The 16,457-nt window shown below is 34.1% G+C and overlaps 1 protein-coding gene and 1 non-coding gene across 2 annotated transcripts; one reads left to right on the forward strand and one right to left on the reverse strand.

Moving 5' to 3' along the window:
- On the forward strand, positions 1–2,349 carry LOC105775470 (uncharacterized). Its single transcript, XM_012597982.1, has 9 exons — positions 1–109; positions 197–268; positions 532–695; positions 768–971; positions 1,055–1,225; positions 1,396–1,564; positions 1,682–1,882; positions 1,945–2,079; positions 2,171–2,349. The coding sequence occupies exons 1-9, from the start codon at positions 1–3 to the stop codon at positions 2,347–2,349; spliced, it is 1,404 nt and encodes a 467-aa protein (XP_012453436.1).
- Positions 2,350–15,289: 12,940 nt separating this feature from the next.
- LOC128034325 (small nucleolar RNA R71) lies at positions 15,290–15,396 on the reverse strand. Its single transcript, XR_008190454.1, has one exon. It is a non-coding gene; the product is annotated as a small nucleolar RNA R71 (small nucleolar RNA).
- Positions 15,397–16,457: the final 1,061 nt, after the last annotated feature.

Consider the following 16,457-nt stretch of genomic DNA (forward strand, 5'->3'; position numbering starts at 1 on the left):
ATGAGGCGAAGTTATGCTAATGGCTCTAAGATTATTATTGTTGGAGAGAGGTCTGAGTTGCTCTTCAATGTGGTTTTTGCACTTATAGTCAAGAAGCTAGTCCGAAAAGGTCACAAATCTTATCTAGCCTAAGTCCTGAATGCTGATAGCAGGTAGTTAAGGTTGGATGAGATTCGTGCAGTCTATGATTTTTCAGATGATTTTCCTGAGGAGTTGACTTGTATTTTGTCGGATAGAGAAGTTGAGTTTGGTATTGAGCTCTATCCTGGTACAGATTTGGTGTCAATTGAGCATTACCTTATAGCACCTAAGGAGTTGATGGAGTTGAAGCTTCAATTGTAGGAATTCTGAGACTGGGGTTTCATTCGACCGAGTGTGTCGCTGTGGGGAGCGCCATTCTATTTGTTTAGAAGAAGGATGGGACTTTGAGGCTGTGTATTGATTACCGCTAGCTGAATAAGTTGACTATCAAGAATAAGTAACCAATTTCGAGGATTGATGATTTGTTTGACCAATTTCGATGAGCTTCAGGTTTCTCAAAGATTGATTTGAGATTTGGGTATTATCAGTTGAAGGTGAACTATGCAGATGTTATAAAGACCACGTTTAGGACTCATTATGGGCATTTTGAGTTTCTTGTCATCGCATTCGAGTTGGCAAATGCACTTGTTGCATTTATGGACATGATGAACCGTGTATTCGATTCCTACCGGGATTGGTTCATTGTGGCTTTTATAGATGATATATTGGTGTATTCTTGATCATAGGATGAGCATGATGAGCATTTGAGAGTGGTTCTTCAGATTTTGAAGGAGAAGCAATTGTATGCCAAGCTGAGCAAGAGTGAGTTCTGGCTTCGAGAGGTGGTTTTTCTTGGACATGTTGTTTCAGCTGAGGATATTTGGGTTGATCCGAAGAGGTTGAGGCGATCTTGGATTGGAAGCCACCGAGGTCTGTGTCTGAGGCCAAGAGTTTCTTGGGCTTAGCTGGTTACTATCGTCATTTTGTCAAGGGGTTTTTGTGTATTGCTACTCCATTGACCTAGTTATTTTAGAAGAATTATGTATTCGAGTGGACTAATGAGAGACAGAAGAGTTTTGAGAAGCTGAAGTTGATTCTGGTGGAAGCACCTGTATTGACACAACTAGAGTCTGGTAAGGAGTATGTTGTTTTCAATGATGCTTCTTACATAGGATTGGGTTGTGTGCTGATACAGAAGGGAAAGGTAGTCACTTATGCGTCGAGGCAGTTGAAACCATATGAGTGTAACTATCCAACCCATGATTTGGAGTTGGTTGTCATAGTCTTTACACTCTAGATTTGGCATCATTATTTGCATGGTGAGAGGTGTGTGATCTACACTGATCACAAGAGTCTTAGTATCACCTTACCCAGAAAGAGTTAAACTTGAGACAGAGGCATTGGATTGAGCTGCTGAAGGACTACGATTGTGTGATTGAGTATTATCTGGGTAAGGCGAATGTTGGTGCTGATGCCATGAGTCAGAAGTCCTTGATTGACTTGAGGATGATGTTTGTGAAGTTTTCAGTTTCTGAGGATGCTGGTTTGTTAGTTGAGCTTCAAGTGAAGCCAACCCTTGTACAACAAATTTGAGAGAGACAATCGTTCGACGAGAGTTTGGTGTGTCGTATTCATTAGGTTGAGTTGGTTGTTCTTGTAGATTTTGGTCTCAATGCTAATGGTGTCCTTTGCTTCAGAAGTCGGATGTGTATTCTGATGGATGGGGATCTGAGACATATGATTCTTATCAAGGCTCATAGTAGTCTATATGCTATGCATCCCGGTGGGAATGAGATGTATCAGAATCTTTGGGTTTTATATTACTGGCCATGGTTGAGGAAGGACGTAGTTGATTTTGTTGGTAGATGTTTAGTTTGCTAGAGGGTTAAAGTTGAGCATCAATGTCCATCTGGGTTACTTCAGCTGGTCAAGATTCTAGAGTGGAAATAGGAGCATATCATGATGGATTTTGTTTCTGGTTTGCCGTTGACTCAATCTTGAAAGGATTTAGTTTGGGTGATAGTGGATCGGTTTACGAAGTGTGCACATTTCTTGCTTGTGCGTACGCTTTTCAGTTTTTAGTAGTTGACCAAGCTTTACATCAGAGAGATTGTTAGATTGCATGGAGTTCCAATTTCTATCATATCAGATAGAGATCCACGGTTCATGTCAAGGTTTTGGAAGATGTTGCATGAGGCTTTGGGTTCAAAGCTTCACTTCAGTACAATGTATCATCCACAGTCAGATGGTCAGTCTGAGAGGGTGATCCAAATTCTTGAGGATATGCTTCAGAGATGTGCTATTGATTTTGGTGGCAATTGGGAGTGACATTTGTTGTTGGCTGAGTTCACATACAACAACAGTTATCAGAGGAGTATTCAGATGGCTCTGTTTGAGGCACTTTATGGTAGAAAGTGTAGGACTCCACTATTTTGCTTTGACATGGAGGAGAAGAGGAATTTGGGTTCAGATTTGGTCCGTGAGATTGAGAATATGGTGAAACTTATCTGTGAGCGGTTGAAGGCTATTTCAGATAGGTAGAAATATTATGCTGACTTGAGACATCGAGATATCGAGTATCAGGTTGGTGATAAGGTGTTTCTAGAAAGTCTCACCTTGAAAGAAGGTTTTGAGGTTCTACCGCAAAGGTAAGCTTAGTCCGAGGTTCATTGGACCTTATGAGGTGATTGAGTGGATTGGACCAGTTGCTTATCATCTTCTGTTGTCGCCTGAGCTTAAACGCATTTCACGATGTCTTCTATGTTTCCATGCTTTGATGGTATAGATCGGATCCTTCCCATGTTCTTCCTGTTGAGGAGATTAAGGTTCGATCTGACCTTTCGTATGAGGAGGAACCATTTGCGATCTTAGAACGTGAGGTCAAGGTGCTGCATAGTAAGACGGTTCCACTAGTGAAAGTTTTGTGGCACAACCACGAGACTAAGGAAGCCACTTGGGAGTCGGAAGATATAATGAGGCGTCAGTATCCATATTTTTCAATTAAAGTAAATTTTGGGGTCAAAATTTCTTTTAAGAGGGGGAGAGTTGTAAGGGCCTAAAAATTCGTCCAGTAGTTTTGGGTAAGTTTACCGGGTTCGAAGTGAAATATTAGGAGTTAACCGGGATTATTAGTATTTTTTTCTCTTAGTTTAGTTAGCTTAATTTCATTTAAACAAAATCGGGAAATAATATTCTGGAAAATAAAAATATTTTTAGACAAATTAATTTTATAGTTTTAAATAAGTTTTGGGTAAAATAAATATTTTGGGTCAAATTAGAAAGGAAAAATAAATTAAAATGGGGGTTTAATTAAGAGAAATTAAAATATTAATTACAAAGGACCATTTTGCACAACAAGGGAAATGTTTGAGTGGTTTTATCTCAAATTACCCATATTTTCAGAATTTTGGTGAGAAGTGATTACTTTATAGAACAAGGGAATTGTGCAAGTGGCCTGATGGCAATTTCCCCAATTTTCGTAAACCAGGTGGGGGTTCTTTAGCTCAAAAACACGATAACCCCCTCACTTAACACACAATTTTCACCTGATTTCTTAGTATTTTCTCTCTTTTTTCTTTTTCATTTTCAAAGTCCACATATCAAAGATTAGATCTCATCTTTTATTTTCTCAAAATTCTCCAGAAAAGATTTTCAAAGTTGGGAAAAAACTCACCCCAGTTCTTCAAAGATCTTGATCCAATCTTTAATGTTGATGATTCCAGATCAATTGAAGGTAATTTCTCAACTTTAAATTCATTTTAAAGTTTTTTTAATCATTATTTTTGATTTAAATCGATTAAAATGGTTTTTCAAATCTTGATCTCTTCTCTCTTGAACATGAAATTCATCAATGGTGAATCATGGTTTTGAGTTGGAATCCAAGTTTAAATGCATATCTAAGCTCAAATCATGTTTATTAAGAGGTTTCTATCAGAAAACCAAAGATTAAACTCGTTTGATTGATCAATTATGTCAAATTCGTTTTAACTAAGAACATGAGTTGATTTTCCAGAAAATTATGAAACATTTTGTTTCATGAAATTGAAGCTTAGGTTTTGTATTGATAGATTAGAAATGGTTTTCAGTGCAGAGAAGGTCACTTAGGGATTGAAATTTGGGTTTCAGCTATACTGTGAGTTTTCGATAAGGTAGATTGGAAAGGCGTTTTAGATCCGTGTAGTTTATAATTTTTCAATTTTCTTTTTGTTAATGATAGCTTGTAACATGTATTTTATCTCTATTTATGCTCCACAACGAGGAGAGGCCATTGTTAATCAGAATCAAGGTCTAAACATAGCTACTTGATACACTTTGGCTTGAGAAGCAAAGTGTGAAGGTGAGTGATTTTTAAAAGCAATTGGTAAACATGCCTATTTAGATTCTAAATTTAGCTTTTGATTTGTGTTTCTAATGATTCAATTGTATCTCAAATGGTTTAGATTATTAAAATTTATTTTAATTTTATATAAGCATATTTGTAAATGATTTATGAAAATTCTAAATTGTGTGTTTGGTATGATTGATTTGGATTGTATTAAATAATAATTAGAGCATGGATTATTGTATATTGAGCACTTGATGATGGTTTTATGATTAGTTTTAGATCCATGGACAAAGACACTTATTATGCTTATCTATGTTGGTACTAAAATTTCTAAGTAACATGATTTAAATTGAATTTTTATATCATGAATTAACTACTTAAATATCAGTTTTTATGCCATGTGTGATTAGTTATATTGGCAACATTGCATGGTGGATCCATTGGATATAGATGGCATGCCATAGGATTAGCGAGTACTCACCACTATATATATTATTTGTGATCATATGGCTCTAGGAGTATTGATTTTGTTGGAGTGGATAAGGGAGTGTTGAGCCTTTTTCTCCACTCAATTATTGGCAATTTTGAGGTGATATAAGGGAATGTGTAGCTATGCCCCACTCAACCGGAGTATTGTATTTGATATTTGGGAGATCGGAGATTCGTTTATCCAATGCGTGATCACATGTTTATATTTTGCCATGGATGTCATTTGCCAATATAAGTGTTTATTTGTTAATTAAATTATGTTTCCATAAGCCATAATAAATGTGATTTTCACTCGCGAAATAACATATGGAATTATGATGTTGCATTGTTGCATTGTTGCTGGAAATTTTAGACAATTGAATGCTATAATTGAGCATGAAAATATAATTGAAACTATGATTGATATACTCAAAATTTGATACATGATTTGCCTTGGTTTAAGTATGTTTTTGGTGTGATTTACTTATTGAATTTATGGTCACTCACTAAGTTTTTTCAGCTTACACCCTTACAGCTTTGTGCAAAGTTTTTTTCCCCACTTTTGGGAGTTGAGGAGTAAGGGAAAGGCTAGTCCAAGTTTATGGCTATTTGGTGGTATAGATTAAGACTCTTCTTTAGAAACATTAGATGCCATTGTGGCGCTCATTTGGGATAATTTGATATACTTATAATGGACTTTTGAGACTTTTACTTGGATATTAATTTTGAGATGTTATACTTGTTTTTTTAATGATTGATTTTATGGTTAAATGTTGTGTGGATTATGGTATGTTTCTAAGTGATATCATGGTGATTGAAAACATGGTGATTGAAGTATGAATTTTTCACTAATACATTTTAATTGTAGCTTGTCAAGGAGTGGATAACTTTGTTGCTAAGGTAAGTTCATTGTATAATTTAATTTTTGTTTGTTAAGTATGATTTTGAATGTTTAAATTAGGAATACATGTTGTTTATTAGTTGTAATTAGATTAAAATTGTGTATATATGATTAAAGTAATAAAACTTAGCTAATATAGTCTTAATTTGTAAATGGATTAAGGAAAAATGGATAATTAAAATGAATTTTAGGGGTTTCCCAAACTTGATTAAAAGGAAGCTGGTAATCATTTAGAATTGAAATCAGGATCGTTTAGTTTTAAGTGGTAAAATGACTAAAATACCCTTAGCGTTAAATCCTTAAAAATAGTTTTAAAATGGTTCACAAATTGCTTCCGTAATAAGATTAGAAAGTTATTAGTTAGAATTGAGGTGTTATAAGGTTGGGATGTGTTTTGGGGTGGTTTTGAGCTGGAGAGTCCCATCGGTGGCTAATGTGTTGCTTCGGGTTCGGGTCGATCTGTTCTGGTCAGGTTTGGGGTGTCACACCTTATGAATAGAACATACAAGGATGTGTACGAAATCATTAAGAACATGGCACTAAACTCCTGCCAGTGGCCAATTGAATGCTTTAGATATGGCCAGAAATCTGTTACGGTCAAAGCTATCCAAGAGGATGATAAGTATCAGCAAATAGGGGATAGAATTGAGCATATTGAATCTACTTCTACACCATCCATGCATGCAATAGACAAGCCACTCTTCCATTATATCAATAGTCATGCTGAGGATATAAACTACATTGGCAATAGGGGTGGAAACTCTTATTCTAACACATACAATCCCGGCTGGAGGGATCACCTAAACCTGAGATGGGGAGGAAACCAAGGAAGAGGTAACAGTTCAAATCAAGTTAGAAATAATAATTGCCAACCTTCTTATTTGTAGAAACCTCAGGATAAGGCCAACCCAAGTGACCATAATGCATGTGGTCAATGACTGGACAAAATTGAAGGAGAAATGGAGTCAATGAGAACAAATGTCAAACAAGTGCAGTCTGAGTGCACCTACTCAACAAGAGCATTGACTAAGCTCAAGGATCAAATAAGCTAATTGATGAGCCTGATAGGTGACATCAAAAGACAAATTGGCATAGGTATTCCCAGTAACACGGAAGATAACCCACAGAGGGAAGGTAAGGAGCATGTGAAGGCTATAGCTTTCTGATCAGGCAGAGTACTAAGTAGCCCAAAAATACCTACCCTATAGGTAATTGTGGACAATACTGATAAACTTGAAGATAATTCCTTAGAATATGGAAACAAACCTAAAATAAAGTAGGAGAATGCACCGGTAGTTGAGATAGGAAAAGAAACACCTAAAGATGCCAAAATCACTAAGGTCCCATTCCCATCAAGGATAGAAGAAAGACAAATACGGGATGAGGATGAATTTGTAAGTTTCTTAAACTTGTTTAAAACATTAAATGTTAACCTACCTTTAATCGAATTAATTGAGAAGGTTCCAAAGTATGCAAAGTTTCTAAAGGAGATGATGGCAAGGCGTAAGAAAATCAAGGTAGAACAAGTTGATTTAAGTGCATCATGTAGTGTGATTATTTCAAGACAAGTACGTCGAAAGTTAAAAGACCTAGGCAATTTTACTATTCCTATAGAGATAGGAAGTATTCACTTGAATAGAGCTCTACGCGATTTAGGAGCTAGTATTAATTTAATGCCTCTATCAATCTTTGAAAAACTCGAGTTAGGAGATCTTAGAACTACTCAGATAACGTTACAGTTAGCTGATAGGTCATCAGAACTTAGCTCTATACGATGGACGATAGACTAATACCGACATAATAGAAAAATCATCCATCGGTGAATTGATGACACTATCAGATGAATCCAGCAATAAAATTTAAAAAACTTTTAATTACATAACTATTGTAAATTATTGTATATTTAACTAACTGTGAAGTTTCAATTCTAACATTTATTTGATACATATTTAGACCGAGACATCCATAAGATGGAATTTTGGGCTAAAACAGAGTCGGTGTCGCGACACAGCAACCATTTGTCGTGACAAAGCGCATAGAATACAGATATCAATAAAGAACACATCGATGTCACCACATGGCACTAGTGGGTCACGACATATCAACCAGTTTCCCCAAGACACCCAAACTGATGGATATGTCACAGCACGAAACCCTTATGTCGCGACACAGGTCAACAGTCAGGGATGTCCCAACATGGAACCCCTGTGTCGCCACGTCGCTATAATTTTCTATTGGGCTGACCAAACCTATTCGCCCAACCCGGTGACCTACCCTTTATTTAACCAGATTTTTAACAGTTTAAAACTCTATTTTATAACTGTAATGCTCATTTTGTGCAAGTGTACACAGTCGTTCAAGTAATAAGTAAGTAAATGTGTTAACGTCTCCACAAGGACAATGTATGTTAATTGATTAATTTTAAAATTATAAGTTAACAAATTGGTGATAAAAACACAATAATTTGAGTGATGATGATTAAACTAGGTTATTTTAACTAGATGCAAAATTGATCCGTAATGCAATTTTAATCTAAGTAATTATCTAAATGTATGAATGAATTTAATAGCAGAAACACAACGTCAACAATCAATAACATTAATAGGTTAGGATAACTACATTAATAAACTTGATTCATTTTCATCATGCTTAACAGTGTTTGGAAAACATTCGATGGCAACCCGACCTTTCATGAGTTTGGAAACCAAATTAAGTCCTTTCGGAATCTTTTACTTAGTGAAACATGCATTTTATTGATCATATTAAACTAACAGCATGTTTGGTTAGGTGTATTGGCATAGCCAATACACCCCTAATCAGTGGGCCCCACTAATACCTCTTTAATACGTTGTTTGGTTGATTGTATTACCATTACGTCCCAAATCAGTTTCCTTCTCTAATACACCCGTTCCTGTAATAGATATTCCCCCCATCCAGCGCCGATTAGAGACTCCTTACCCATTTCTTATTTTCGTTTCCTTTTTCTACCCTCATAGATTTCTGCTTTTCTTCTATCGGTATTGCAGATCTGTCCTCATTTCTTCTACTTTCATAACAAATCCTCAACATTGTCTTCATCGGAGGCCGATTTCAGGTATGAATCTTTGCTTCAACATTGTCTTGGCTTTCTCTTTTTAATTTTCTCTCTTGTAGTTTTATATCCGTAATTCAACACTCGTTTTTGGTATCAATTCATGGCGAGTGTTAACGGTGCAAAATTGTTGCTTTAGATGTTTATGTTGCAACTTTTATTTCGTAAAATTGAAATCAAGAAAATCTATCTTTGTTTTTCTATTTCTCTTATCTCTTTCATCGAGTCGATCTCATCATCTTCGAGCTTTCAATTTCAAATAAGATTCAATGGGTAAACCCTCGAATCGTTTCATTCTAATCTATTTTTTTCTCTTATTCGGTGATCCGCTTCTTCCTTTCATTACTCAATTAGTTTTGCGGTTTATTTGTTTAATTTACGTAAAGTAATGGCAAAAGAAAGCGGTGAAAGCAAGCAGCGCCTTTAATAATTTTGTTGGTTTTTTTCTTCTTTTCTTATTATTATTTAGGGTGCGATGCGGTTTAGTTCTGCATTATGGATGCTTTCTCGCTTTACCTTGACATGCTATGAACATTTGATTTCTCAATGACAAGCGATGAATGTTGTTCATTCAACTTATTGATGGAGATGGTTCATTCAATGGTACCGAATCGAAAGTTTTATCAAGGAAGTGAAACTTCATGAATGCGGTCTTTCATATGCCGTGGTTTCCATCATGGGACCAAAGCAACGGTATACCTTGTTATCTTTGTGACTTTCTACTTTATACTTTCCTTTCCTGTTACTTAGGTGTCTATTTCAGTTCATAGTAAGCTACTTTGTTTATTTACTTTGCATTATGTTTAATGATATTGTACTAGAAATATGTGGGATACAAATGAGAGTATGATAAACTTGAAGCCTCGGTCATGTCGGTTTTAGAAAATGGCATGTCTTTCATATTGCACTTTCATGTGAACTTGTTACTACATGATATTGTTAAATTACTTTTGTAGTTAGTGTTATATCCATCTTTTGTTATTGTTATTTTGAATGTAACTCATGCCATAAATGATTTCATTTGGGCATATCTTTCATATCTCACTTTCGGTGAACTTGTTACCACATGATATTGTTAAATTACTTTTGTAGTGGTGTTATATCCATATTTTGTTTATTGTTATTTTGAATGTAACACATTCCATAATTGATTTCAATTTTAAGTTTTCGTAAAATGATTCAAACTACCGATATCATGTATCATCTGTTTTCACTTTTTAGAAAAGAACCCATTGGACATTGTTTTCATTTATATTTCACCATCCGTTTGTTTAAGTTTCTCGATTCTTCATTTACATTGATAATTTGATATCTAGATGTTATTAGTGAGCAATCATCAAATGGTTATTTGCTTATTGCTATTAGTTATTGTAATGTAATCACACATCATGATTTCGAATGAGAGTTAGACATATACTTAGTGGTTTCAATTTGATTTCTTTGTTCTTGGATTGTTTATTATCCCGCTAGATTAGAATTAAGAAGTTTGGTCAATGGGAAGACTGGATTTGCACTTGATCTAATGGAAAATATAGATTAGAGTCCAACAAATGTTTTTCAATATGTGTTTGAATTATACATGTATAACTAGTTTTGTTTGAGACCATAGATGATAATATATTCAAACGGGATTCCATAGATCTGTTGGGAATTGAGATCATAGGATTGTATTGTTCTGTGACAATTTATTCATTGGTCCTTTTAGTTTAAAGTTTCGAGTCAAAAATCTTTGAAATTTTTTGCGTTGGCTACTCCAAAGCAGATGAGGAACTTATGCAAGTAGATGGCTTAACCAATGATGAAGTTAAGAGTCATTCGTTCATGTCCCGTTGTCTTGTTTCATTCATTATTTTGGTCCGAAACTTCTTGTAGTTGGAATTTGTCAATGGAAGCGACCATGTTTTTGTAGTTGTATTCCTTTCTTCCATTGATGAAGCTTAAGCTCAAGATTTTGATTGACTTGTTGTTAATTTAAGTCTCATTGGTTTGAAGTGCAATAGTGTAATGAGATTCATTGGTCGCCTTGTTAGTGTCTTTTGTTTTTTCGCATGTAAGTAGATTCGAATCACCGTCTTTGATACAAGTTGAAGCCGGAGTTTAGCTTTCTTTGGTTCATACAAATACCTTTACAAGATGGTGTCCAATATAAATCAATGAAATACTTTTCATATGATACATAATGAAATTTTATTGCAAACAATGGTTTACCGGTGTTGAAGGGTGATGATTTGAAGCAACCTAAGGTAGTAAGTACCGAGGTGAAGGCGAACTTCAATAAGCTAAGAAAAGAGGCCATTTTGTTATTATTATGCTTTGTTAACTACTTTGTTTATGTTCATCAATTGCCAAGCTTCCGAAAACCGATGTAGATAGACTTTCAAGACTCTATGAATTTGATATAATTTATGGATACAAATTAGTGCTACGAGTTCACAGTTTGGCAAAATCTTAATTTTAATTTTGGTTCAAATTCACTCTCAAAGTCCAACAACGATGACCAAACCACGACTCGCTTATGAAATAATGACGACTCAAATGAGAAGTTATTTAGACAGAATAACTTAATGATTGAGACAGATTAAGACTAACCATTATATAATACTCCAAGGAATTGATGAAAAAGAAAAGAAAAGAAAGAATATGTATGTTTTATTTGTCAATTATTTCCAATATGTTAGTTGGTATTCTATATAAAATACATACCAAGTCGACATCATCCATGTGAGTTAATCCCCATCAAAGAGTGTTGATTTGAATGTCTTTCCAACATACATTTTGACAATAAATTATATTTTATAGTATCATATATTATGATTTTAATAAATTCATATAAGAATATTGATTATTAAGAATTTTACTAAATTATATATTTTAATTAAAATATATTTAATAATAATTATGTTAAATTATCTTTTATAGTATCATATATTATGATTTGAGTAATTTCATATAAGAATATTAATTATTCGAATTTTATTAAATTATTTATTTTAATTATAATATATTTAATAATAATTATGTTTAAATATGATTAAATTATTTATTATTGATATTAATAATCTTATTAAAATTTAAATAACAATAACAATAATAATTTACCAAAACAAATTTCGCTAATTATTAAGAATTTTATTAATTAAACATAATTATTATTAAATATATTTTAATTAAAATATATTTAATAATAATTATGTTTAAATATGATTAAATTATTTATTATTGATAATAATAATCTTATTAAAATTTAAATAACAATAACAATAATCATTTACCAAAACAAATTTATGCTAAGGGTATTCTAGTCATTTTAGTTTTTTCCATTATGCTATTACACCTCTATTCCATTCAACCAAACACAAGATTACTATTACGCCTCTATTCCATTACATTCAACCAAACAGTTGATTTGCTATTACACCTCTATTCCATTACACCTCTAATCCAATACAGCGAACCAAACGTGCCCTAAGGGTTTCTTAGTATTTATGTCAAGTAATAGGGATGGGTTAGGTTTGAAACAATTTAATCACATAAACCTAAAAACTATGCAAGAAAATGGAGCTCATTAAAGTTATTATGAACCTTCAATTTAGTCGGGTTAGGATCTAAACTAAGCATGTACTTTTCAATTATTGCGCTCACTAGCCGTCATCTAGTTAGGATCACTCAACTAATTTTAATGCATCAAACACATATGAATGAAATACATACTTGAATTTAATTGAAAACATGATCGGCTAAGGCACAAACACTTTAAACATGAATCAAACAAATTTCCTTTAATTAATGCAATTAACCTAGATAAATAGATTTAAGCTACCATTGTTGATGTCAAGATCACAAAACACATTGCAAACATAATTAATTTAAAACAACAAGTAAAGGAAGAATAAAATCTATTTCAAGTCGGTAGTCTCTGGTAACACGAAAATTTACACATTTTTATATACCTTTTTTAACTTAAAATCATACAATTTCGATAAAATTCTTGTCGAAAAAATAATTAATTTTTACAAAATAATTAAAGTGCACTTAAAATATGAACATGTTGAATTTTAGTTAATTTTATAATTAATTTTGATGAATTTTGGTTATTTTCGACAGATTTGCATAAAGGGCCAAAAATGGCTCGATAAACAAAGCTAGAAGCGTAAAACCGAGAAGCAATTTGAAGTATCGAGGTGAACTAAATTTCAGCCTAAAACGGTCCAAAGTTATATGTCTTAATTCATAATATAACTAATTTTAATTTATATCCAATTTAATTTGGGTTAATAAATATTATTAATTAATTATAAAAAAGTGGTTCAGTTGAACTAAACCGAGTGAACCGAACCGACCAAGAAATGGACAGCCAAAACACCGTCCCAAGAGCTGACCCAAATTAGCTTATTAGCTGATTATTTAAGCTTGCAAAGAGGCCCTTGAAGACTTGTTCAAGTTGCATTCAAACCCCTCTACAATTGGTGGCTTTATAGATTTGCCCCAAGCCTAAATTAGCCAAGTTAAAACTATCAACCTTGCCACATGTGTGGCCGGCTGAGGGAGGGCTCTTTGGCTAATAATTTTAGCTATTTTTAGTAGCCCTCCTCAGCTGTAAAAATCCCCTTAGGCTGGTCATTTTAGAAACACACCTCAAGCATTCACATCTTTCCTCTCTTTTCTCCACCTTCTCTCTTCTTTTTCATTCCAAAATTCCCTTGCTCTCATGCCGATTTCTCCTCCTGGGAAAGGGGCATTCATTAGCTATTTGGAGCAGCAATTAAGTGTTCATAGCGACCTTGGTCGACGAGGACAACGGAGAAGGAAGAACGGAGCAACTAGTCAAGCCATGAAAAAAACATCGGATTTGATTCTTGTTCCCTATCTCTTTAATTTTTGTTGTTGTTATGCTGAACATATCTATGAATATTTACGTTGTTGGAATGGTTAATTTAATCAATTTAGCTTGACTTTAATTCGTGTTAGGTTCATTGCATTTTTTTTGTTAAAATTATTGAAATTGTGTTTATGTTGTTATGGGCCTCGGTAATATGCTTAATTAAGTAAAATCATGACTAAGTTATTCTTCCACTACAATTGTTAGGTAACTAATGAATTAATTATTTAAACAGATTGAAATTGTAATTAATGGACACAGTACTTAATCAGTGCATGTTTAATCATCTAATGTAGCTGAGGGTTAGATTAGCAACGGTATCTGACGATACATTTGCCTTGCATAACTTGCAAGATTATTGTGATTAAACTGTTTCAAGGTAAGGATACTTTGTTACCTCACATAGTCTTTTATGTGCTTATTAAATCGAGTTAATTATTTGAATTGACGTAGGGATATGTACAAGAGATTATTTCAATTTAATAAGTATGCATGTGCAATAACATATTTGCCTAATAAGATTTGTTTAATCGATTGAATTGAAATAGGGATATAGTCAAGAGATAAATGAATTTTGGTAGATGAGTATGTTCATAAGTTAGCAAATTACTGAGTTGCCATGAACTTATTCGTAACAATATAAACATGAGTTAATAATTCTAAGTTAAGAAATGTAATTAATCTAATACAATTATGTCATCTTGATTAAAATCATATTTTGAATTTGTGCATTTGAGATTTATTAATTTAGTTTACTTAGTTTAAAATCTTTGTTTTTAATCACCCTCTTCAAACAAAATATTTTTCTTCACTAAAGTGTTTTAAATAGCATTCATAAATAATTCTTTTCACAGTCCCTATGGGTACGATAACTCGACATTTACTTCTTGCGATTGTGTACACTTGCATATTTTCATCGTTCCAAGTTTTTTGGTGTCGTTGCTAGGGACTATGTTTTAAAAAAATCATTATTTTTGAAGTTGTTAGTTTTGCATTTTGGTTTATTTTTCTGTTCAAATTTTGACTTAGTTAATTTTTCTGTGATTCTTTCAGGTGTTTATGAGTATTGACCGAATCATCGATTTAGTCCCTGTAGACCCTGAGATTGAACGAACTTTTCAACAGCAAAGAAGACAAGCAAGTCAGAGAAGGACTGAAGAGATGAACTTTGAAAATCTGAATCAAAGAAATGGAGCAAACCTTGCTCAAAATCCTATCCTTATTGCTGATGATAGGGATAGAGCTTTGAGATAGTATGTCATGCCAATATTTCATGATCTTAATACGGGTATTAGGAGACCCGAAATTGAGGTAGAACAGTTCGAGTTGAAGCTAGTTATATTCCAGATGCTTCAGACAGTGGGCCAATTCAGTGGAATGCCTACGGAAGATCCTCACCTACATTTAAGACTGTTTATGGAGGTGAGCGATTCTTTCAAGTTAGTCGGAGTACCCAAAGATGCATTATGATTGAAGTTGTTCCCATATTCACTAAGGGACAGAGCTCGAGCTTGGTTGAACTCATTACCTCCAAACTCAATTTCAATATGGCAAGAGTTAGCAGAAAAATTCTTTATGAAGTATTTATCACCTAGCAAGAATGCTAAGTTGAGGAACGAGATCACTGCTTTCCAACAAATGGATAATGAGTAAATGTATAAGGCATGGGATAGGTACAAAGAATTATTATGGAAGTGCCCTCATCACGGAATCCCACATTGCATACAACTTGAGACATTTTATAATAGTCTCAATGCTCACATGAGAATTGTAGTGGACGCTTCTGCTAATAGTGCTCTCCTTTCTAAGTCTTATAATGAGGCTTATGAAATCATTAAGAGGATTGACAACAACAATTATCAATGGCCAACCAATCGAGCAGCGTCAGGAAGACGAGTCGCTAGAATACATGAAGTAGACGCTCTTACTTCACTCGCATCTCAAGTATCATCAACATCCTCAATGTTAAAAAATCTGACTACTAATGGGTGTAATAGTTTTGCAGCACAGCCACTGAATCAATTTGAAAATGTACCTTGTGTTTATTTTGGGGAAGGACATTTGTTCGAAGAATGTCCATCGAACCCAGAATCTGCGTATTACATGGGTAACCAGAACCAAAATCGAGGAAAGCAAGGGCTACAATCCATTTCTATAACCCATCATGGCAAAACCACCCGAATTTTTCCTGAAGTAACCAAGGGGCAGGAACTAGTAACAATTATGTCCAACCTAGATCGACCCAGGCACCTAGTTTTTCAAAACAAGCTCAGAAACCAACCCAAGCTAAACCATCCAATAGCCTAGAGAATCTATTGAAGGCATACATGGAAAAAAATGATGCCTCTCTAAGGAATTTGGAGAATCAAGTGGGCCAGCTTGCAACTGAACTCAGAAACCGACCACAAGGTGCTTTACCTAGTGATATGGAGAATTTGAGGAATCCAGGGAAGGAGCACTGTAAAGCGTTAACATTGAGGAGGGAAAAGACTTTTGAGCCCAATTCTATCAAAGTTGAGAAAGAGCCAGCTGATGCTCAAGACCCAGAGGAAGTCCAATCGAGTTTTTAAATTCCAGTTTCACTAGAAATTGAATCTACAAAATCCTACAAGGTAACTTCTGAACCAGCTAATTTTGATCAACTAATAACTTCGTTTGATGTAGAACTGCCATAGTAAACGAATCAACCAGTTCTAGTAAAGAAACCTCCACCACCCTACTCTCAAAGACTTCAGAAGCTGAAGCAGGAAATTCAATTCAAGAAGTTCCTAGA

The sequence above is a fragment of the Gossypium raimondii genome, chromosome 10 (assembly GCF_025698545.1).
Source record: "Gossypium raimondii isolate GPD5lz chromosome 10, ASM2569854v1, whole genome shotgun sequence".
Lineage (NCBI taxonomy): Eukaryota > Viridiplantae > Streptophyta > Magnoliopsida > Malvales > Malvaceae > Gossypium > Gossypium raimondii.

Excerpts from the sequence above, each read along its gene's own strand:
- LOC105775470 (XM_012597982.1), top strand. The coding sequence starts at position 1 with ATGAGGCGAAGTTATGCTAATGGCTCTAAGATTATTATTGTTGGAGAG. Across the intron at positions 696-767 it reads TTATGGACATGATGAACCGT|GATGAGCATGATGAGCATTT; the intron begins GTATTCGATTCC and ends TCTTGATCATAG. Across the intron at positions 1,226-1,395 it reads TGCTGATACAGAAGGGAAAG|AAAGAGTTAAACTTGAGACA; the intron begins GTAGTCACTTAT and ends CACCTTACCCAG.